Source organism: Acipenser ruthenus, chromosome 43 (assembly GCF_902713425.1).
Source record: "Acipenser ruthenus chromosome 43, fAciRut3.2 maternal haplotype, whole genome shotgun sequence".
NCBI lineage: Eukaryota > Metazoa > Chordata > Actinopteri > Acipenseriformes > Acipenseridae > Acipenser > Acipenser ruthenus.
The window spans coordinates 3912865-3936411 of record NC_081231.1 but is presented as its reverse complement, the minus strand read 5'-3'; the positions used below and the strand labels follow the sequence as shown (position 1 = coordinate 3936411).

The following is a 23547-nucleotide window of genomic DNA, read 5'->3' as shown; positions in this document are numbered from 1 at the left end:
AAGGGTGGTTGTCTTTGTGTGCTGGGGTTTCTGTTCATGTTGTTCATTTTGCAATCCAGTGAAGGCAAAGCTATGCCTGGAAGCCCTCCTTGTAAGTTTTATTTTGTGTTTATTGTCTTTGTGTTTAAGAACCTTTTTGTTTGGCCCTCGTGCCTGTTTATGTTGTGTCTTTTTTTATTTATTTAAAGTCTTTTTATTTGAACTGCAGTCTGTCCAAGGAGAAATCTGAAAATGGAGCGAGGTAACCAGTGGAGTACCACAGGGATCAGTATTAGGTCCTCTGCTATTCCTAATCTACATTAATGATTTAGATTCTAGTATAGTAAGTAAACTTGTTAAATTGGCAGATGACACAAAAATAGGAGGAGTGGCAAACACTGTTTCAGCAGCAAAGGTCATTCAAGACATTTAGTAAAGAAAAGTGTAAGGTACTGAACACGGGCAATAAAAATGTGCATTATAAATATCATATGGGAGATATTGAAATTGAAGAAGGAAACTATGAAAAAGACCTAGGAGTTTATGTTGACTCAGAAATGTCTTCATCTAGACAATGTGGGGAAGCTATAAAAAAGGCCAACAAGATGCTTGGATATATTGTGAGAAGTGTTGAATTTAAATCAAGGGAAGTAATGTTAAAACTTTACAATGCATTAGTAAGATCTCACCTAGAATATTGTGTTCAGTTCTGGTCACCTCGTTACAAAAAGGATATTGCTGCTCTAGAAAGAGTGCAAAGAAGAGCGACCAGAATTATCCCAGGCTTAAAAGGCATGTCGTATGCAGACAGGTTAAAGATATGAATCTTTGAACAAAGAAGGTATAGACAATGTCGACCCAGGGGACTTTTTTGACCTGAAAAATGAAACAAGGACCAGGGGTCACAAATGGAGATTAGATAAAGGAGCATTCAGAACAGAAAATAGGAGGCACTTTTTTACACGGAGAACTGTGAGGGTCTGGAACCAACTCCCCAGTAATGTTGTTAAAGCTGAGATCCTGGGATCCTTCAAGAAGCTGCTTGATGAGATTCTGGGATCAATAAGCTACTAACAACCAAATGAGCAAGATGGACTGAATGGCTTCCTTTCGTTTGTAAACTTTCTTATGTTCTTGTATGGAGTAAAAGATTTAGTTTGTTTGATATTTATGATACTGTTATTATATTAGAGTTTTGAAAACCGGGGTCTTATTGTAAGCAGCAGTTGTTGATGCAGAATTCAACCCCTGGTCTCTAAGTCGCTTTGGATAAAAGCATGTGCTATATGACTAACTAATAATTATAACAGCTGCTTTTTATGCAATAAGAAATGAGTTAGAATTATACTGTTAATCATTTTGAAGTTTATAAAATTGAAAAGCATAAGTTAAGATTAATATTACATGCTGAATCCCCATGTGTATGAAGCATGTTTGTTTCTGTTGTCAGTTTTACTACTATAGCATTCAGGACTGAGAGGATAAGGGAGGGGGCTGGTGATTCATTGTGATCCTGCTATAATATACTAACCATTCCTGTATTGTAAGTTGATTCCAAGTCAATGTTTAAGTCTTAATGACAGCCTGTACTTTATAGGGATCTACCATCTCTGAACTAATCTTTACGCGTCTAAACAAACTCGCCCGGCCTTCGGTGGTTTTGCTTTCTTCTATTGGCTCCAATCTCGGTTTACCCTGACGGTGATCGGAGGCTTTCATGAGGCAGCAGTGTGGAGTAGTGGTTAGTGCTCTGGACTCTTGACTGGAGGGTCGTGGGTTCAATCCCAGATGGGGGACACTGCTCCTCTACCCTCGAGCAAGGTACTTTACCTAGATTGTTTCAGTAAAAACCCAGTTGTATTAATGGGTAATTGTATGTAAAAAAATAATGTTTAAAAAATAATGTGATATCTTGTAACAATTATAAGTCGCCCTGGATAAGGGCATCTGCTAAGAAAATCTTAATAATAATAATAATAATAAAGTTGTTTACATCTGTGTCTGGATAACATGGGCAATGTTCAGCCCACTGGTTTTAGCTTTGTAGCAGCCCTGAGGTGAATAAATAGAACCTTTTTATACCTGACACCCCGCTGGAACACACCTACCTGCTGATTAGATTCCACACCTGATAATCACACACAGCAGGCAGGCTCTCCCAGGAGCGTCAGGTACCTCATTAATTAATTACAATAATAACAATAAATGTACACACATTTCACACAATACTATTTACATTATATACACACAAAACCCACTCTTCATGTATAGGGCTCCTGCCCTGCCACAGGGTTAAACTGTTTTTCAATTAGACCACGCTGCAGGATGTACCAGCTGAGAAGGTTGTCAGTGGTGTGAAAAACGTTAGCGTGGGAGGGAGGAAGCACTGCTGTGTGGGTCCAGTCCTGTGGTCTGCTATTTTTTAATCTGTTGTTTTTCACAGGTCTGTGTCCATGCTTGACATTTCAACTGACATGTTACAAGTTCTGATACTGCTAGAAAATGTTCCTACTGTATTTATTGATTTAAATTTGTCATAATTGTTTTTATAAAAATAGAGTTTATGTTTTGCTTTTAGTCATGAACCACATGACACATCTCTATTGCAAAATAACAGAATCATTTCACCCTGATGGATCACAATGAATAGACTAATAGATAATTGTGCTGCCAGTGTGACAGGCAGTGTTGTGTGATGCACTGCCATTGTGGATTCTGACCCCTGCTGGTGAGATGAGGTTAAAAGCTCTATAAGCACACATGCAGAGGAGCCTGGCTCTTTTGCATAGGGGTTAAGATGCTCACCTGCGGTGTGTGTGGTCAGCAGTGTGTGCCCAGCCTTTTCACTGTTACACTTATCACACCCATTATTGAACTGAAGTCACAACTCATCATTCACAGGGTTCTTATTGAAATGACTCAGATCTTGTGTTTGTATTATTTGGTAAGTCTGTGTTAAGGTGCTTTGACTATGAGCTCAGGAGTTGCCTGTCATATACGTATTTAATATAGGCTAGATTAGAGTGTCTTTATATTATTATATACACCAGCACCAAGCAGTGCACAGCAGTGTGTTACTAACAAAACAAGAGAAGGAAACCTGATCAAAAGTGTCCGATCACTAGATGGCGCTGTCTCTTACTTCTCCCTGTGTTAGCACATGTTACATGTATGTATGGCAGGCACCTATAACTGATGAGCATGGTATAACAATGGTAAAAGCATTGGAAACAGCAACATGACTGTGGTGCTTTTATAAGGGTCTAGTCCCTGACTGTCTCTCTTGTGTTTTTCAGTGCTGACTGTAGTGAGCTGCTCCAGACAGTATGATGGTAAGAGAACAGTTTACAATGTGAACACAGTTCAAAAACAGGATTTACAATACAGGTCTGTGTATTGAAAATAGGCTGTGGCAATACAGTCACAAAGTGAAGAGACATCTATAAAAAATGAAATCAGCTCTTTTTCTTCTGTCCAATATAACAATTGAACTTAGTTAAAAAAAAAAAAAAAAATGAATGACTGCTGCAAACACTGGCCATTACAGAGCCAGTGTCCTCCACCGAGAGGCTATGTGTGGTATTGCAGGAAAGCTTTTGAATAAGAATACTGTATTACAATTATCTGCTAACCAGACAGAATATTTGGATGCCTTTTTAAGAACAGTAATATCCCCACTTATCTTAAACGTGTTTCTTGGTTCATTAAACAGTCTGACAGGAATAGTCCCACTTCAGTAATTGGACTAATTGCTGAATCTTTTGACCACAGTCTTCCACCTTATATGTTTGTGTTCAAGGTCATAATCATATTGAGAGAGATTCCACGTTAATTATTTTCACAAACGCAAGTAGAGCCTGCAATGGGTCACACTGCTGCTATTCCTACTGTATCACAAGTAGAGCTTGCAATGGGTCACACTGCTGCTATTCCTACTGTATCACAAGTAGAGCCTGCAATGGGTCACACTGCTGCTATTCCTACTGTATCACAAGTAGAGCCTGCAATGGGTCACACTGCTGCTATTCCTACTGTATCACAAGTAGAGCCTGCAATGGGTCACACTGCTGCTATTCCTACTGTATCACAAGTAGAGCCTGCAATGGGTCACACTGCTGCTATTCCTACTGTATCACTGCAGAGATGCTGCTGGGGGACTGGAATCTCTCTCTCCTTTTGCAGTTTCCTAACTGATTGTAGGGCAATGTGTCCTAATCCTATCCTGTTCTCTGTTTCAGAGGGCTGTCCCAAGGCTGTCCTGACCCTGCAGCCTGCCTGGGCACAGATATTCATAGGAGAAACAGTCACCCTGAGTTGTGAGGTGGAGGGGGGCTCTGATGGCTGGAGGTTTAAACAGTACAGAGGTAGACGTGAAGAGGTAGGGTGCAGTGATCAATACAGCAGGAGATATGGGGACAGCTGCACAATCAGCAAAGCTCGGTATCACCACAGTGGAGTCTACTGGTGTGAGTCTGCATCAGGACAGGAACACAGTAATGCTGTCACCTTAACTGTATCCAGTAAGTCGTTGTCATACTAGATAATATTCAGACCTTGTTGAATAATCCTGCACTCGGATTGGCTGAGAAGGTATTGTAAGCTACTGATAGGCTTGCTGATTTGAGTAAAGCTGTCTCTGGATCTCCAGTCAATATGAATTGTTGCTGCTCACATTGTTGTTTTCAAGTAACACACACACACCCCGGCACTTGAGAGCTGGATTGTCTTTTTTTCTGCAATTATCCAGATCCTAAGTGTTGGGATATCTAACATTCTGCTTTACTGAAAGAACATTTTATTATTATTATTATTATTATTATTATTATTATTATTATTATTATTATTATTATTATTTATTTTTTAGCAGATGCCCTTATCAAGGGCGACTTACAATTTGTTACAAGATATCACATTATTTTTTACATACAATTCCCCATTTATACAGCTGAGTTTTTACTGGAGCAACCTAGGTAAAGTACCTTGCTCATGGGTACAGCAGCAGTGTCCCCCCATCTGGGATTGAACCCACGACCCTCCGGTCAAGAGTCCAGAGCCCTCACCACTACTCCACACCGCTGCCCATTTTCAGGCCGTGTGTTTGAAAGATTCCATATGTGCTCCTACAAAGTGACAAGACCCTGTTACAGGATTTCATATTCATGCCTTATGTTCAGTCCTTTGGCGTTCAAAGAGCCTCAGAAAATATAAATCAATATGCCATGATGAGATAATAAAAAACACATTAGAAACGTCTTTGTGTGTAAAACTGCGGTCTACTCAATCCTGACCTGCTGATCTGAACTCTTTTTCAGATAAACGAGTAATCCTGCAGACTCCCCCCCAGCCTGTGATTGAAGGAGACTCTCTGACTCTGAGATGTCGTGTCCGCGATGGTTATACAGCTACCTGGATTCGATTTTATAAAGATAATAAAGAGTTACAGTCCCGGGCTGGCACAGAGCAGAGTCTGGATCATGTTTCAAAGAGTAACGAGGGGTCCTACAAGTGCAGAGTGTGGTGGAGGACGAGAAGCTCATCTTACGATGGTGTATCTGCAGAGGTGCGGGTGTCAGTGAGAGGTAGGTTCATTCTCGGAGTGTGGTGGAGGATGTGAGGCTCCTCTCACGGTGGTGCATCTGCAGAGCTTCGGGTGTCAGTGAGAGGTAGGTTCATTCTCAGAGTGTGGTAGAGAATGAGAGGCTCCTCTCACAATGGTGCATCTGCAGAGGTGCGGGTGTCAGTGAGAGGTAGGTTCATTCTCGGAGTGTGGTGGAGGATGTGAGGCTCCTCTCACGGTGGTGCATCTGCAGAGCTTCGGGTGTCAGTGAGAGGTAGGTTCATTCTCAGAGCTCAGAAGACATTCAGTAGAAGTTTGTTTTGTGTAAAACATCAAGGTAACATCAAGGTTCACATTAATTGATATAATCTATTCCATTTACCTGTAAATAGGGAACGAGATTTGAAACGGGTAACAAGGTTCACATTCATTGATATTATCTAAACCTAAAAACGCACACACACACACACAGAGAGAGAGAGAGAGAGAGAGAGAGAGAAGCTCCTAAAAATATCTTAACTTTCTCAATGTTTGCACATTAAAATGTTAGAGTTGTGATCTAAAATTGAAGATAAAGCTCTGTGAATACCTAGAGAAGACAAGGAAGACAGCTTTCAGGAGAAAATCCATCAAAATCATAATAATTTACAGAAAAGGCAAGAAAGAGGAAAAATTTAGGCGAGAGAAAAGGGGAAAAGCAAAAAAGAGGCACAGAAGACAGCCAAGGTAAGCCTGTCTACATTTAATCTGAAGAGAAGACAAAAAAAACTGCAGAACTGTTTATTAATATCATATAAAACTCAAAACTCATAACTGCAATTCATAATAATAGATCAACTGCAATTTATTAAAAAAAAAAAGAAATGCAGCTGGAAAATTCAAATAAAATGACAGTTGAGCTGCTAGACCAAGAGGCCCCCCAGACTGATACAAATGTATCAATTGCAGCTCCTCCTCCCAGCAGCAGCAGCAGCAGCCTCAGTGCAGAGCAGAGATATGAAGTGAAATACCTAGCTGAGATTCGTTCTATTTAGGCTAAAAAACTATTTAAAAATAAAGTTCTGCGGGAGTCCCCTGAAACCCTCATAGCAGACTACATTGAAAAGGAGGAGAGGAGAATAAAAAGCAACCTGCTGTTCTATACACAGCACCCCACAGCCTGGCACACTGCCCTGTGCAGGAGCTATCCAAACATTAAAAAGAGAGGGATTAGCAAGGGCAGGCAGATCTTGGTGATGGAAGAAGACAGTACCATGATCACAGTAAATGTGTATAACAACGGCACAATCATGGTGCAGGGCAGCGAGACCATCCTAGACCAATTTGCACTCGGCTTCCACACTAAAAGATCTTGCAGCTATGGAGAAACAAGAACCAGAGCCTGCAACCATGCAGAATGAAGCCCCTCCAAACACCGACCCAGGGAGCGAAGCAACACCCCCAACTCCCTGCTCCCCTGCCTCTCCAAAAGTCTACAACAACATTAAAGCCCTGAGAGAGTGCCTGTCATCATGTTCAAGGAGCACACCCTGACCAGCCTGAACCAGCCCAGCCCCACACAGCAGCTCTGGGACGAGGTGACCAGACTCAAGAGCGAGCACCGGGCCGAGGTGCAGGAGCTGAGAATGGCGCTGAGAAGACTGGAGGAGGACAACCAGGCCATGAAAACTGAGCCTTGGAGACTGAGAGAGGAGCATAGCAAGACAGCACAAGCCAGCCAGATGAGGAGCCTGCAGAGAGACCTGGAGGGACTGAGAGAGGCACTGCACAACACCCACCGCTCAGCCAGCACCGACACACACACTGCTGCCACTCCAAGCACTGACACACACACTGCCACTCCCAGCACTCACACCCTTGACACACACACTGCCCCCCCCAGCACCGACACACACACTACCCCCCCCAGCACTCACACACTTGACACACACACTGCCCCCCCAGCACCGACACACACACTACCCCCCCAGCACTCACACCCTTGACACACACACTGCCCCCCCAGCACTGACACACACACTACACCCCCCAGCACCCCCAGTACTCACACCTCTGATACACACACTACCCCCCACAGCACTGACGCTGCCCCTCCCCCCAACACCCCCATCCCTGACACACACACGGTGCAAATGGCCGGTGCAGAAATTGTCATCCTGAGCGATTCGAATGGGAAATATCTAAATGAGAAGCGCCTCTTCCCTGGCAAAAGGGTAAAGAAGATGTGGTGCCCAACAACACAGACAGCCCTGGAGTTGCTGTCGGGACGAAGACTGAGCGACCCCAAACACATCGTGATCCACACGGGGACCATCGACCTGAGCACACACAGGGGCGATGTGGCCAAAGCCCTGAGGCAGGTAGCAGCTAAAGCCACCAAGGAATTCCCATCAGCCAAGGTTACCATCTCCACCCTACTACCCAGAGCAGACGTGCCACAATGAGTCATCCATGGCATCAACGTGGAGGTGTCCCGAGACTGCGCCCTGATGCCAAACGTGCACCTGGCACACCACTGCGACATCCAGCATCATCATCTCTACGACCCGGTGCACCTCAACAGGGAGGGCATGAGGCTGTTTGCTAAGGTCCTCAAAGACACCGCCCTGGGCCGAGACACCACCAGCACCTACACTGAGGTCAGGAGCACGCCCAGCCGCCCCCAAGTGCACAGGAGCCCCCCGACCTCGAGACCACGCAGAGCCCCCAGCCCCCGAGTCTCCGCACAGCGCAGCAATGGCAGAGTGAGCAGCCAGCAGCAGCAGCAGCAGCCAGCCCAGCCAGACAGCTATGCAGCTGCAGCAGCCTCCAGAGCAGGGAATCCAGCCACAGTGGAACTGAATCAGATAAGAAAACTGCTCAATATCATTTGTACCAAGCTAATGAGTTAATTGAGTAAAAAAAAATTATATATATATATATATATATATATATATATATATATATATATATATATATATATATATATATATATATATATATACATACATATTGAATTGATGATCATTAGTACCTGTTTGGTATAATTGTTTAATCATACACCTGACTATATTCCTACAAAATCCCTGATTTTGTGCAAGTGTACCTAGAAGAATTGATGCTGTTTTGAAGGCAAAGGGTGGTCACACCAAATATTGATTTGATGTAGATTTCTCTTCTGTTCACTCACTTTGTATTTTGTTAATTGATAAATATAAACTATTAACATGTCTATTTTTGAAAGCATTCTTACTTTACAGCATTTTTTCACACCTGCCTAAAACTTTTGCCCACTACTGTATAAAGGTATGTGTATACTGTGCATATAGATATGTATGTATGTGTAACGTGTGTGTATGTACCTGTATAAATACATATTTGTATATAATAGTAAAAGCCCAAATGACAAAAAATATTAGTACATAGCGACCAATAACCAAAAATATTTTTGTTTTTTTTGGATAATTAGAATGATAAAATTAGATCACAATTCAAACATTCAAATGTGAAAAACAAGTAAATACCAAAAATGACATCATTTAAAATTAGCAGCTGGAACATTGAGGGTCTGTACTCCTCAACCTTCGGAATGAAAAGCACAGACCCCGACTTCATACAGAATATAAATAATATAGACATCCTCATTTTACAGGAAACATGGAGTCGTGAGGACTTGTCTACTCACTGTCCCAATGGATACAGGGAACTGATAGTCCCCTCCCTAAAGAGCCCCCACATCAAACGTGGCAGGGATTCAGGGGGCATCATTGTGTGGTACAAAGAGGAACTTAAAAACACTGTCTCTCCCATTAAAAGAGGAAAAACACATTTATGGCTCAAAATTGAAAAAAACATCCTTAAATCCCAATCCGACACTTTCCTGTGCACAGTTTATATGCCACTAATTGACTCCCTCTATCACCGAGAGGGGTGTTTTCAGAATTTACAATCTGAAATTGGTCACTTCCAATCCCTGGGCTCTGTGCTGCTGTGTGGAGATCTCAATGCCAGGACCGGCAGAGAGATCGACTACATCAGCACAGAGGGGAACAGCCATGTGATTGGACAGCAGACCTCTTTGTACCACACACCCATCACCACACTGCGAAACAGTTTCGACAGTGTGGTGAATAAGAGCGGGAAGCAGGTCCTGCAGCTCTGTAAAGGCCTGGGTCTGTACATCGTTAATGGCAGGATCAGAGGGGATTCTCAGGGCAGATATACATACAGCTCTGCTTTAGGAAATAGTGTAGTAGACTACGCTATCACAGACATGGACCCAGAATCTATTAATGCATTTATAGTCCAGCAACAAACCCCCCTATCAGACCACTGCCAAACAGTCCTGTATCTAAAAACTGACATCAAACAAAACAATTCTAATCCGACCCCCCCGCCAAATTATACAGTCTCAAACCAGCTTATAAATGGACAAAGCAGTGCTGAGGAATTCAAAAATACAATGTATAGTGCAGAAATAGAAAGTATGGTAAACAGCTTTCTAACCAAAAGTTTTCAAACAGACAAACATGGAATCAATTCGGCCATCAAGGCTGCAAGGCTCTAAAAGATTACAAATATCTTCTCAACACAAAAAGAGAAGAACATGTGTCCAAACAATTAAACAAAATTGAAGAATCCATAGAGCAAAATTCCTTTTGTGGAACAAAATAAACACATCCATAACAAATCATGAATTGGCAATCAAAAATGGTAACACTTGGAAAAATTATTTAAATAAACTTTACCAGGAATTGGACAAAAATGAATTAAATCTGGACCAAAATTCAATATTAAAAAAACTAAACGAATTGGAAACCAAAATCAAGGACAATCAAAACCCACTGGACTTCCCAATAACAGGACCAGAGCTGAAAGAAAAGCTCCAAGCCCTCAAGCCCAGGAAAGCCTGCGGGCCCGACAGCATCATAAACAAGATGCTGAAACACAGCAGCCCCAGGATGCAGGAGGCCCTGCTCAAATTATTCAACCTCATCCTGACTGCGGGCTGTTTCCCTGACATCTGGAACCAAAGGCTAACAACACCAATTCACAAAAGTGGAGACAAATTCGACCCCAATAATTACTGAGGCATCTGTGCGAGCAGTAATCTGGGGAAGGTGTTCTGCAGTATCATTAACGCCCGGATACTGGCCTTCCTTACCGAACACAATGTCTTGAATAAGAGTCAGATTGGATTTTTACCAAATTACCGCACCTCTGACCATGTTTACACCCTACACAACAACAAACACCAAAAAAATAAAGGGAAAATCTTTGCTTGTTTTATAGATTTTAAAAAAGCATTCGACTCAATTTGGCATCCAGGTCTATTCCTTAGAATTCTTGAAAGCGGTGTAGGGGGTAAAGTTTATGACATCATTAAGTCAATGTATACAGAGAATAAGTGTGGTGTGAAAATTGGAAACCAAAGAACAGGGTTTTTCACCCAAGGGCGTGGAGTGAGACAGCATTGCAGTCTGAGTCCAACACTGTTCAACATCTACATCAACGAGTTGGCTACAGTGTTGGAGCAGTCTGCAGCCCCTTTTTTAAAGTCAATGAAGCAGGCGAAAATTTTGCCTTTACTTTTTTGGTGTACATGTTTATCTATTAGGGTGTGCAGGGTGTAAATATGGTCAGTTGTGCGATGGTTTGGCAGGAATCCAATCTGACTCTTACTCAGGACATTGTGTTCGGTAAGGAAGGCCAGTATCCGGGCGTTAATGATACTGCAGAACACCTTCCCCAGGTTACTGCTCACACAGATGCCCCGGTAGTTGTTGGGGTCGAATTTGTCTCCACTCTTGTGAATTGGGGATATAAGCCCTTGGTTCCAGATGTCAGGGAAGTAACCAGTACTTAGTACCATGTTGAACAATTTAAGCATTGCCTCCTGTAATTTAGGGCTGCTGTGTTTTAGCATCTCAGTACAGATGCTGTCAGGGCCGCAGGCTTTTCCAGGTTTAAGTGCCTGGAGCTTCTTTGTTAATTCTTGTGGGGTGATTGGAGCATCAATTGGATTTTGGTTATCTTTAATTGATTTTTCTAGTAAGTTAAGTTTTTCTCTAGTTTCATTTTGTGTATCTGTTAGATCTTTTTGAGGGATATCTTTATAAAGGTTTTCAAAATAATTTTTCCAGATTGTTCCATTTTGTATGGTCAGTTCTTGTTTTTTTGTTGAGTTTAAATTGTTCCACATTTCCCAGAACTGGTTTTTGTCGACAGCTTGTTCTATGTCAGTGAGGGTTTTGTTTGTGTGTTTTTGTTTTTTCTGTGTCAGGGTGTGTTTGTAGTATTTGAGGGTCTCGCAGTACCTCCGGCGTAAATCTGGGTTTTGTGGTTGATGGTGTTTTTGATTGGATAATTTTCTTAGGTTTGTTCGAATAGATTTACACTCGTCATCAAACCAGCTTTGTTTGTGTTTTTGTTTCTGCTGTACTTTCTTTTTGTTCTTTTTAAGATTTGCCGTTGTGGCTGCATTCTCAAATATCTTATTGATGTCTTTAACTGCCAGATTTAGTCCTGACACATTTGGTTGGTACTGTGTGTTGAGGAAAGTGTTCATGAGGTTAGTTATTTTAGTAGAACTGATTGCCTTGTTAAATTCCTCTGCACTATTTGAGGCCCATCTGTATGTTTGATTCAGATTGTACAGCTTACTGGGCTGTGTCTGTGCGGTGCTAGACTGACCTGTCCTTTTCAGGAACACAGTGATTTGATTGTGGTCCGACAGAGGGGTTTGTTGCCTGACAGTGAATGCATTAAGAGAGGAGGGGTCCATGTCAGTGATGGCATAGTCGACTACGCTTGTCCCAAGAGCTGAGCAAAACGTGAACCTCCCTAAAGAGTTCCCTCTGATCCTGCCATTAACGATGTAAATCAATCTCTCTCTCTCTCTCTCTCTCTCTCTCTCTCTCTCTCTCTCGTAACAGGGTCAAGAGTGCCCTGTTCACATTTATTTTACACTTGTGTGTTATTATTTTATAGGTTTATTTTATTGATTTGATTAGAGTATGCTTTATGTTGTCTGACACTTTATAATTGATGCCCATCATGTTATGTTGGCTTCTCCACCAGTTTCCCTTTGTCTATCTATTGGGCACCGACTAATTGAATTATTAATCAATATATATGAGCGACTTGAGTGTTTTTAGTCTGTCGGCAGCCAACCAGAATGCTGGGGTCTCTCTCTCTCTCTCTCTCTCTCTCTCTCTCTCTCGTTGAGGAGACCAAGAGAAATAAAATGGTGTAGTGGTTTTGCTAGCACCCAGACTGATCTACTCCCTCATCCCCTAAAAGAAAGGGTGCTCCCTCCAGTCCAGGGCAGGCTTGAGGCATGGAGACTGAACTGCTCCCTCCCTCACCCCCCTAAGAGAAAGGGTGCTCCCTCCAGTCCAGGGCAGGCTTGAGGCATATAGACACCTTTCACAATCCTTAATTGACAAATAAACAGAGCTGCCTTTGCAGGCCTTACTTGCGTGCACTCGGTTATACTTGATCATTTTCTGAACAGTGTGGGAATGAGAAGACATTCAGCCCATTAAGGGTTGGGTCAGTTCGGACAACCTGGGTTTGGATATTTGAGTGGATTGATTAACTTTACTGCTTTGTAAAGATGAGTCAAAAGCATTACATCATTTTAAAGCTGTTTCTTCTTCACCGTCTCTCTCTCTCTCTCTCTCTCGCTCTCTCTCTCTCTCTCTCTCTCTCTCTCTCAAATTCCTTTTTTATTTTCAAATTCAAAGGTGCTTTATTGGCATGACTAACAGCGTCAGTATTGACAAAGCATTTACAAAAGTAACAATAAACATTATAAACATATTTAAAAATAGTAAATAAAACAAAACAAGGCAAAGACACATTAAATACTAAGTAGCCCTGACTAACCCCCCTCCCTCCCCAGCAGTGCCTCCCCCTGTGCAGAGTGTTCATTGCGTGTCCCTCAGCCTGTGATATCTCTCTCTCTCTCTCTCTCTAATTAAATTAAATTAAATTAAATTAAATTAAATTAAATTAAATTAAAAAATGCTTTATTGGCATGATGAGAGCGCTCAGGTATTGCCAAAGCTTTTATAATACAAAACAGAAATAATAAAACAAAAATAAAATTACAGAACATAACAAACACAAAAGCCATTGTCCCCTTCCCTTTGAACAATATAACTACCTCCCTCCCTCCCATTCCACCTCTCCCTCCTCATCACCAGTAACCCATGGTCGTGTATACAGGGTGTCACACACTGTCCCTCAGGTTGTGACAGGCAGAAAAATACTGTGCTGCTAGATTTGCAGTTCGCTCCTCCTCTCCTAGAAGGATGGGGATTTTACTCAAATTGGAGAGGAGGTTAAACTCTGCCATTTGGTTTTTGAATTGGGGGATATATCTCTCCCGTATCTCTGTGTATTTTGGGCAGGACAACAGGAAGTGCAGCTCTGTCTCTACCTCTGGAGCCCCTGGCCTCACATTACATGACACTGAAGTCAAATTCCTGCTCTACGCAGATGACCTGGTCCTGCTGTCACCCACAGAGCAGGGGCTGCAGCAGAGCCTGGCACTGCTAGAGCAGTACTGTCAGTCCTGGGCCCTGGCAGTAAACCTCAAAAGGACCAATATAATGATTTTTCAAAAAAAGGCCAGATCTCAGGGAAACAGATATCACTTTACACTCGGCAACACCACCCTAGAGCACAGCACCAGCTACACTTACCTGGGTCTGACCATCAGTGCGTCAGGCAGTTTTAACCTGGCAGTGAATGCACTAAAAGCAAAAGCACTCAGAGCTTTTTATGCCATCAAAAGGAGATTCTATAAAATCAATATACCTGTCAAAATCTGGCTAAAATTAATTGATAGTGTTATTCAGCCCATTGCACTGTATGGAAGTGAGGTATGGGGTCCACTCAGTCAACAAGACTACACTAAATGGGACAAACACCCAATCGAGACCCTGCATGCTGAACTATACAAGAATACACTGCAGGTGCAAAGAAATACACCAAACCACGCATGCAGGGCAGAATTAGGCCGATATCCAGCTCTTATTAATATAAAGAAAAGAGCACTCAAATTCTGGTTGCACCTTGAAAAAAGTGAACCTGACTCACTCCAGTACAAGGCCCTCCAGACCCAAGAGCTCAGCCCTGAAAAGAGTCCCCTATGCCAGCTGGCTTTGAAGCTCATCACACTGACCCCCTCCAATACTAACACCAACCAGCTTCAGGTCAGCACTGCTTACCAGCCCCCAATCAGAGTAAACCAAATTATAAAACAAACCAAAAACTCCTATCTGGAACACTGGGACACAGAAATAACATCCCAAAATAAACTTGATTGCTATCAGGCCCTAAAAAGAAACTACAGCCTAGCAGAGTATCTCTCCACTGTCAGAGATACGAAGCAGAGACAGATCCTGACCAAGTACAGGCTCAGTGACCACAGCCTGGCCATAGAGACAGGCAGACACAGGCAGACCTGGCTGCCCAGAGAAGATCGGCTCTGTGGTCACTGCGAGACAGGAGAGGTGGAAACTGAGATGCACTTTCTCCTACACTGTATAAAATACAGCCATATCAGAGAATCATTCTTCATTAAAATACAAGAAAAATATCCTCTTTTCAGACAAATGGCAGACTCAGAGAAACTTGCTGTCCTCCTAGGGGAGGGACACACAGCTCCACTGGCTGCCAAATATGTAGCCACCTGCCACAACCTGAGGGGCACGCAGTGACATGGCACAATTTAATAGTTTCAATATTATTATTTTAATATTTCAATTTCTGTATTATTATTATTTATCTTCTATTGTATTTATTATTATTTTGTTACCATTGTTCCTTGTTTGTATATATATGCATCTGTTCATAATATGTATGTATTTGCTTTGGCAACACTGTGGAAAATAAGTCATGCCAATAAAGCACTTTGAATTGAATTGAATTGAATTGAGAGAGAGTCCTCACCCCCTTCTCTGTCTGTAATGTCTCACAGATACATTCACACTAGAGTCTATTCCAGCTGTGTTAATGTTCTCAACACAACTCAGGTGCTGAAGTAACGGGTCCTTGCAAAGTTTTCTGATATGAAAGCTCTTCCTGGTCTGAGTAACTCTCCGACTCTGAATAGTCTAGTAGATGTAATAATGCAGAAAGAGGCCACACCAAAGATACACTGAATGTTTGTCAGTACTGATGATCAAGCCCTATTTTCTCCAAATGTATTTCTAATTGGTTGTGGAAGTAATAGAATGTGTATTGCCATTGCAAACTGTGTCTTTAATCATGTGTAACCCCTCCCTAGACAGGGGGGGTACAGATTGGATATAAGAAATTGGTCCTATACATTATTACACTGCAGATTATACCACAGAAGAGATTCTGCCCAAATGAAATAGTTTTAAATAGAATACATACCTGTTTACTTTACTGTGACACACACACAGTATGAAACAGAATACCCAAGAAAGACACAGATACTAAACATGTAAGTCATGTGAGTTATATTATTATATTAAAAATCAAAGCAGCAGCAAAGTATCATTCAGAGTGATAATGAGTCAGAATCAGTCAATCCTTTGTTGACGTCAAATGGTAATACATCATTATTTTGGATTATCATGCATGTTTACACATGCTATGAATAGATCTGTTGCACTGTGCTGTCCAGCACTGTCTATGTGTGGAAATAAGGGCTAATCAACCAAGAGTAGAAATTATCAGACAGAGAAAATCTACACGTTACAACAATAAAGAGCTATGCCCTCAATACCCCTGAGAGACAGTAACATTGAGCTGCTTTTATTAGAGACCTGAGATTAGAGGTCTGTGTTCCTTACATGTCTTGTTTCCTTTCTTTACCCAGAGCTGCCGAAGGCTGTGCTGACCAGCAGTCCTCAATGGGGGGAGCTGTACACTGGAGAGACTGTCACCCTGAGCTGTGGGGTTGAGGGGGGTTTCACTGGCTGCCAATATCTCTGGTACAAGAGCAGTCAGGGAGGCACAGTGCAGATCAGAGGCACCACTGGAGCCAGGTACACACTCAGCCCTGTCACTCAGTCCCATAGTGGACAGTACCAGTGTGAGGCACAAAGAGGAGAGCCACCACGTTCCTCTCAGCGCAGCGATCCTGTTACACTGACTGTGTCTGGTGAGTTTATTAACACAGCGATCCTGTTACACTGACTGTGTCTGGTGAGTTTATTAACACAGTGATCCTGTTACACTGACTGTGTCTGGTGAGTTTATTAACACAGTGATCCTGTTACACTGACTGTGTCTGGTGAGTTTATTAACACAGCGATCCTGTTACACTGACTGTGTCTGGTGAGTTTATTAACACAGCGATCCTGTTACACTGACTGTGTCTGGTGAGTTTATTAACACAGCGATCCTGTTACACTGACTGTGTCTGGTGAGTTTATTAACACAGCGATCCTGTTACACTGACTGTGTCTGGTGAGTTTATTAACACAGCGATCCTGTGACACTGACTGTGTCTGGTGAGTTTATTAACACAGTGATCCTGTTACACTGACTGTGTCTGGTGAGTTTATTAACACAGTGATCCTGTTACACTGACTGTGTCTGGTGAGTTTATTAACACAGCGATCCTGTTACACTGACTGTGTCTGGTGAGTTTATTAACGCAGCGACCCTGTTACACTGACTGTGTCTGGTGAGTTTATTAACACAGCGATCCTGTTACACTGACTGTGTCTGGTGAGTTTATTAACACAGTGATCCTGTGACACTGACTGTGTCTGGTGAGTTTATTAACACAGCGATCCTGTTACACTGACTGTGTCTGGTGAGTTTATTAATGCAGCGACCCTGTTACACTGACTGTGTCTGGTGAGTTTATTAACACAGTGATCCTGTTACACTGACTGTGTCTGGTGAGTTTATTAACACAGTGATCCTGTGACACTGACTGTGTCTGGTGAGTTTATTAACACAGCGATCCTGTTACACTGACTGTGTCTGGTGAGTTTATTAACACAGCGATCCTGTTACACTGACTGTGTCTGGTGAGTTTATTAACACAGCGATCCTGTGACACTGACTGTGTCTGGTGAGTTCATTAACGCAGCTGAATACAGAGCAGTGCTCTCAATACAGACCCCTCACAGACAGCAATGTTGACCACAGTCCTGTCCTCTCAGAGCTGCTGTTACATTAACTGTAATGGAAATTAACTGTAGAGGCCCGAGGGATGGAAGTATCTTAACTCTAAAATGCTTTTTATTTCTAAGATAGGAGTACAGAATTACCCAGGACCGAAGTATAAATATAACAATTTCATATGGGCTGTTTTAATAGGAAATGATTCTATTCATTCAGTCCTGTGGATTTCTGTCCTCTTATCTTTCACACTATCTTTGTGTCAGAACAGTTACTGATTGGAGCTGCACTGAAAACAATAATACTTCAAACCAGTTAAAGAAAGTCATACAAGTCATTAGTAGAATAGCAACTTGGAAAAATGGACAACTTTGTAGACTTGAAGGCATTTATAGTCATTTTAAATAATTAAGTTATCAAATATTGTTTTACTTACTAATTCAAGAGATTTAAGCAATTTGTATATACTTTTAAGTAATTCCTAGTAATGGGTGTTGTAATTACTTTTTTTAAGAACAAGTACATTAAAATAATTCCAGTAGAGTCACATAATTTGTAGTAATTATTCAAATTTTCTAGTAATTATTTTTTAGTAATTATTTACAAGCTAAAAATAATGACTATGTGGGGGCTCCCGAGTGGCGCATCCAGTAAAAGCACTCGCTAGAGTGCAGGATGCGCTCTATAGCCTGGACGTCGCAAGTTCGTGTCCAGGCTATACCACAGCCGACCGTAAACGGGCGCTCCCAGGGCGTGGTGCTCAATTGGTCGAGCATCGCCCGGGGGAGGGAGGGTTAGGTAGGACAGGGTGTCCTCGGCTCACCGCACACCAGCGACCCCTGTAGTCTGGCCGGGCGCCTGCGGGCTTGCCTGTAAGCTGCCCAGAGCTGCGTTGTCCTCTGACGTTGTAGCTCTGAGGCGGCTGCCCGGTGAGTCTGCAGAGTGTAAAGAAGCGGGACGCTGACGACACAGGCTTCGGGGAACAGTGTGTGTTCATCTTCACCCCTCCCAAGTCAGCTCAGAGGTGGTAGTGGTGAGCTGAGCCTAAAAATAATTTGGCATTTCAAATTGGGGAGAACATTTTTTAAAAAAAAGAGCATGTATTTGTGTTGCCAAAAGCCACTCAGGAATTGAGGGGAAACAAGCCCTTATTTGTCATTGTCTGTATTTCAGTGGGACGTCCAAAGGCAGCACTGACCCGGGAGCCCGCAGGAGAGATATTTGAAGGAGACACGGTCACCCTGAGCTGTGTGGTTGAGGGGGGCTCTGGTGGCTGGAGATATCTCTGGTACAAAGACAGGCAAGGAGCTCCAGTGTACCAGACTGACAGCAGCAGTGGAACTGGAGCCAGATACACAATCAGTGCTGCTGCTCTGTCCCACAGTGGAGAGTACTGGTGTGGAGCTGGACGGGGCAGGAACACGTTTTACTCACAATACAGCGATCCCATCTGGGTAAATGTAACTGGTGAGTAATACAGAATCTCCTTCCTTTTTACTAAAACTTTGCCCTCAGCAGTAGAGTGTGCTGTTTGGTTCTTCTAGAGGTGATGGGAGCCTCAATCCTCCAGCATTCCTCTAATTCTCAATTTCTAATTCTATTCCTCTCTATCTATTAAAATTGAAGTTTCTCACCTACTCTGCCACGCAATAGCTAAAATCAAAGCAATATCTGATGTTATATAGAACAACAACAACAACTTTGACTTATATAGTGCCTTATTATGTGCAGACTTGCACATCTCAAGGTTCTTTACACAATTGAAAAAATACAATATCAAGGGGTTGCCTGCGTGGCTGATCCAGTTAAAGCGCTGGAGGATCTAAGGGTACAAACCGGCTGATAAGGACAAAGTAATTCAGTAAGGTAAGCAGGACCAGAACCATTGAGTGAGCGAGAAGTCAGGAGTAGTGTGAAAGAGATTCCATACTTGATGGGAAGCCAGTGATGTCTAATCAGAACTGGTGTAATCTGGCTGTACTTTTCTGTACCAGTCAGGATTCTGGCAGCTGTGTTCTGAACTATTTGTAATCTGTCAATTGCTTTAGATGGAAGGCCTGCAAATAGGGGGTTACAATAGTCAAGACTAGAGGTTACAAATGCATGGATCAAAATCTCAGCATCAGTGAAAGAGAAAATATCAAACTTTGGCAATCTTCCGTAAAAGAGGATTCGACAACTGAAGAAATATGTGCCTCAAAAGACATTGTGGCATCTAAGTGTACCCCAAGACTCTTTATAGAAGCTGAAGGCTGCAGTAGATAATTACCATAACTAAACTGTCATCAGAAGAGATGTTAGTATTGCATTTCAGATATAGCTGTGTCATCTGTATATGAATGAAACTGAATACTGTGTCTACAGATGATCCCAGTCTATGGAAGACGCTGGTTCTGATTTGATTTGAATATCTTGGTCATACAGCTTCACAATCACTAACCTGTCTTCATATTATCTTTTCATAGCTCTGTTCTCCAGGGTGACTCTGACAGCATCTCCAGGAGCCACAGTGAAGGAGGGAGAGGCTCTTAACCTGACCTGTGAGGCAGCAGTGAACAAACCCCCCCGCCCTCAACTCCACTACATCATTGTGAGACACGGGGAGCCTGTGACTAAGAGCACTGACTCTGCACTGTACAGCATAGCCAGCACTGAGAAGAGCCACACTGGGAGCTACACGTGTGCTGTGGAGTCACAGGGAGTGAAGAAGAGCAGCCAGGAGCTACACATTGAAATGCAAAGTAAGAACAACCTCTACATATACCCTTATATAACTGTAGTAAAAATAAACTAGCCTAACTAGACTAGACTAAAGATCAGCAAGTATATCGACTCTTCACCCACTGAATGAAGAAACAGTTGTCAAGCTATTGAACCCTCCTTAACATTTATGCTTTATAGATGTGTCCAGTATTCCTCATGATTGTGAATGACACTCACTCACTCACCCCTCCTCTCCTCTCAGAGTCCTGGTTGTGGATCATTGCTGCTCTCAGTGTCTCGCTGGGTTTGATTATTTTTATTCCCATCACACTATTGCTGTTCTACCGATACAAGACCAAAGGTGAGAATCACACTCTGAATTTACTAGTTAATGGCTCATTGAACACCACATTTCAGCCATTCATAAAGACTTTATTCAAAACTTCTGTCAAAGACTTAATAGTGATGCGTTTAGAAATACTAAAACAATCTTAATCGATTCAACAACAAACACTGTGTCTGGTTCTTTTCATTGAATATCTTGAGAGAGACTTCTATTAGAAACCTTTGTCATTGAATTTATTCAATTTATTTCAGTGTTTATTCTGTAATAATACTGAATGAGACAAACAGACCTCGCAGCATTCTTGCAGAATGGGCTGAAATTACTCAGCTTCGGCTCCATTACAAAGTTCTCCAGCATTTTAAAGTTTCAGAGAACGTGTTACTGCAGCCAGCGCTTATTAAATCAAGCCAATTGAATTGTTTCACCTTGTCCGTTTCCTTGTGTATATTAAAACATAGACATTTCAACTGGTTTGTGTCATCAATAGATTACATTTCCATGTACAAACATCAACTATTCTCACATTATGATTAGAAATATGCACCCCCCCCCCACTTTAAATAAAAAAAACCCACTAATGATGCAACCGAACCATGAACATGTGTAAAAAAAAAAATGACATCTTTCAGGAATGTGCAGGAATAAGTGTCAATGAAAAAATGCATTTGTACTGAATCAATCAATCAATCAATCAATCAATCAATTTATTTTTATCTAGCGCCTTTCATGGCAAGCCATCCCAAAGTGCTTTACAAAAGAAGCAATAATTAAAGCATTAATTACAACAATTAAAATGAGTGGTGCAATCAGCACCCTAATTTAGTATTTGATTGTCGTATAGACATTTATCAATGATAATTGATGCATTGACATTTTGTTTTTCAAAATAATGAACAAACTTTTTTTTTTTATTTACCAGAAGACCAATAAGTAAAAACACCGTTGTGCAGAATAGTTAAAGAAAAAGGCACAAAATGTAAGATCTTAAATGTAATACGAAGCTTGACGGGCAGCCAATGCAAATTTTCCAAAACAGGTGTAATGTGCTGAGTCCTTATTGTAACAGTCAATATTCGTGCAGCTGCATTTTGGACCAGTTGTGGAACTTCAATTTAACTTCCCTTAAGTGTCATAATAAACATATAAAGTTAAGACTTGCATTAGTTTATAGTGCAGCTAGACTGACATTGCAGTGCAGTCAAACTCAAACTGCTTTAAAAACTGTACACTCTGCTAATACACTCTGTTAATACACTCTGCTAATACGCTCTGTTAATACACTCTGCTAAGTCCCTAAGCACTGCTGTACCACAGCAGTGCATTTACCACATGGATAGATCAAATTACACAGACCAAAACCAACCCCAGTAAAAAAAAATCATACCTTTACAACATGTTTCCTTTATTTCCAGGTTTTCTGTTCATTGCTGCTAAATCAAGGTAAGAATATAGAGCTTAATATCAGTTACAAGCGGCTGCAATGGCTGATAGAATATGTGCTGGCATGACTCTTGTAGCTCTGGGCATGTTGTGACTGCTGTGCTGCAGGTACTCATCATGCTGTGTCATTGAGATCTCACTCTGCACACACATGGTGATGCAGTGTGTTTGAAACCTGGAAGGCTCCATAGAAAACACATTGACAAGATTTAGTTTCTTCCCTGAAACCTGTGTGAAACTCTGACCAAACCAGCTTGTTTCATCTCATTTAGAGCCTTTCCCATGAATTCAGGTGATTTCAAGCCCTGAATCAGATTATTGAATGAGTTCATACATCTCGCTTCATCTAGTGAACATCTGTCTTTCACATTCAGAGAGTGGTCGGGACCGGTCTGCATTATACTGCTATTTAGAGATGAACTATAGTCGTACTACAACATTATTTACAAATAGGATTCTGGGAAGGAGACACGACCTGCACTTAGTCATGGCAATGAGCAAGATCTCATTGAGTGGCTGTACAAACTGAAAACAAGAGGGGCGACCAAGCTAGAAAACAAGAGCCCCCTGAAACACCATTCCAGCTGATACTGTCCTTTAGTGTGTAGGCCAGTGGACAGGTGGGCATTATTATTTTAAACTATTTTTAAAATATTGCACCATAGAGATTGAGGTTCATAAGAATGTAATTTATTTTCATAAGGCCCCTGATGGACCATATAAAAGATCAGCCAATTATCAGCCAAATATACTACGAAAGTGTTCTGAAACTAGTTCTACTGTATTAGTTTCCATGAGAAGCAGAATCAAACCATTTTGAATTGGGAATCAGTCAGTCCCAGTTAGGATAACAGGCTGTCAGATACTGGATTGCTCTGGATCTCAGAGAGTGTGCCTATGTGCTCTTATACTGCAGGTAGAATCAGTTGCAGGCAGACCCAGTTTGATGTTGGAACAAGATGAGATTCAGTTTTATGGTCTGGTTTCATGGTGCACATAGAAACAAAGAAACAGTAATGAGTTTTCTATCCTGTCTGGTACGTTGATCCCCTCTCTCTTATAGGTACCCTGCAGATCAGACTCCTGCACAGCCCTCGAGGGGAACGGAGCTCTCCGGACTTGGACAGGAGCCTGGTGAGTTACTGAATTACAGTTCACAGAGCTTTAACTCACCAAGAATAAAATAGTCTGACAGTTTTTGATGAATCCAATGGCAGTCTACTACAGTATTTGTATGAATAGCAAAATATATTCACTTAATAAACAGACTTGAAAAAAACATTATTTAATAGGGATCATAGTTTAAGATGTAAAATAATCTAATTATAAATAATCTTGCCTAGAATATAGTGTTTTCATTGATATTGGTGAACAAAAATGATAAGCCTTTTGTAAACTTTCTGTTAATAGCTTAAAATACTAT

At 41.8% G+C, this 23547-nt stretch overlaps 1 protein-coding gene across 1 annotated transcript; it reads left to right on the top strand.

The window, feature by feature from the left end:
• Positions 1-23270, top strand: LOC131709434 (Fc receptor-like protein 5). The gene is made up of 7 exons (XM_059011971.1): positions 1-91; positions 3276-3311; positions 4218-4499; positions 5292-5558; positions 16377-16642; positions 23041-23101; positions 23188-23270. The coding sequence occupies exons 1-7, from the start codon at positions 37-39 to the stop codon at positions 23268-23270; spliced, it is 1050 nt and encodes a 349-aa protein (XP_058867954.1). The 5' UTR covers positions 1-36.
• The last annotated feature ends 277 nt before the right edge of the window (positions 23271-23547 follow it).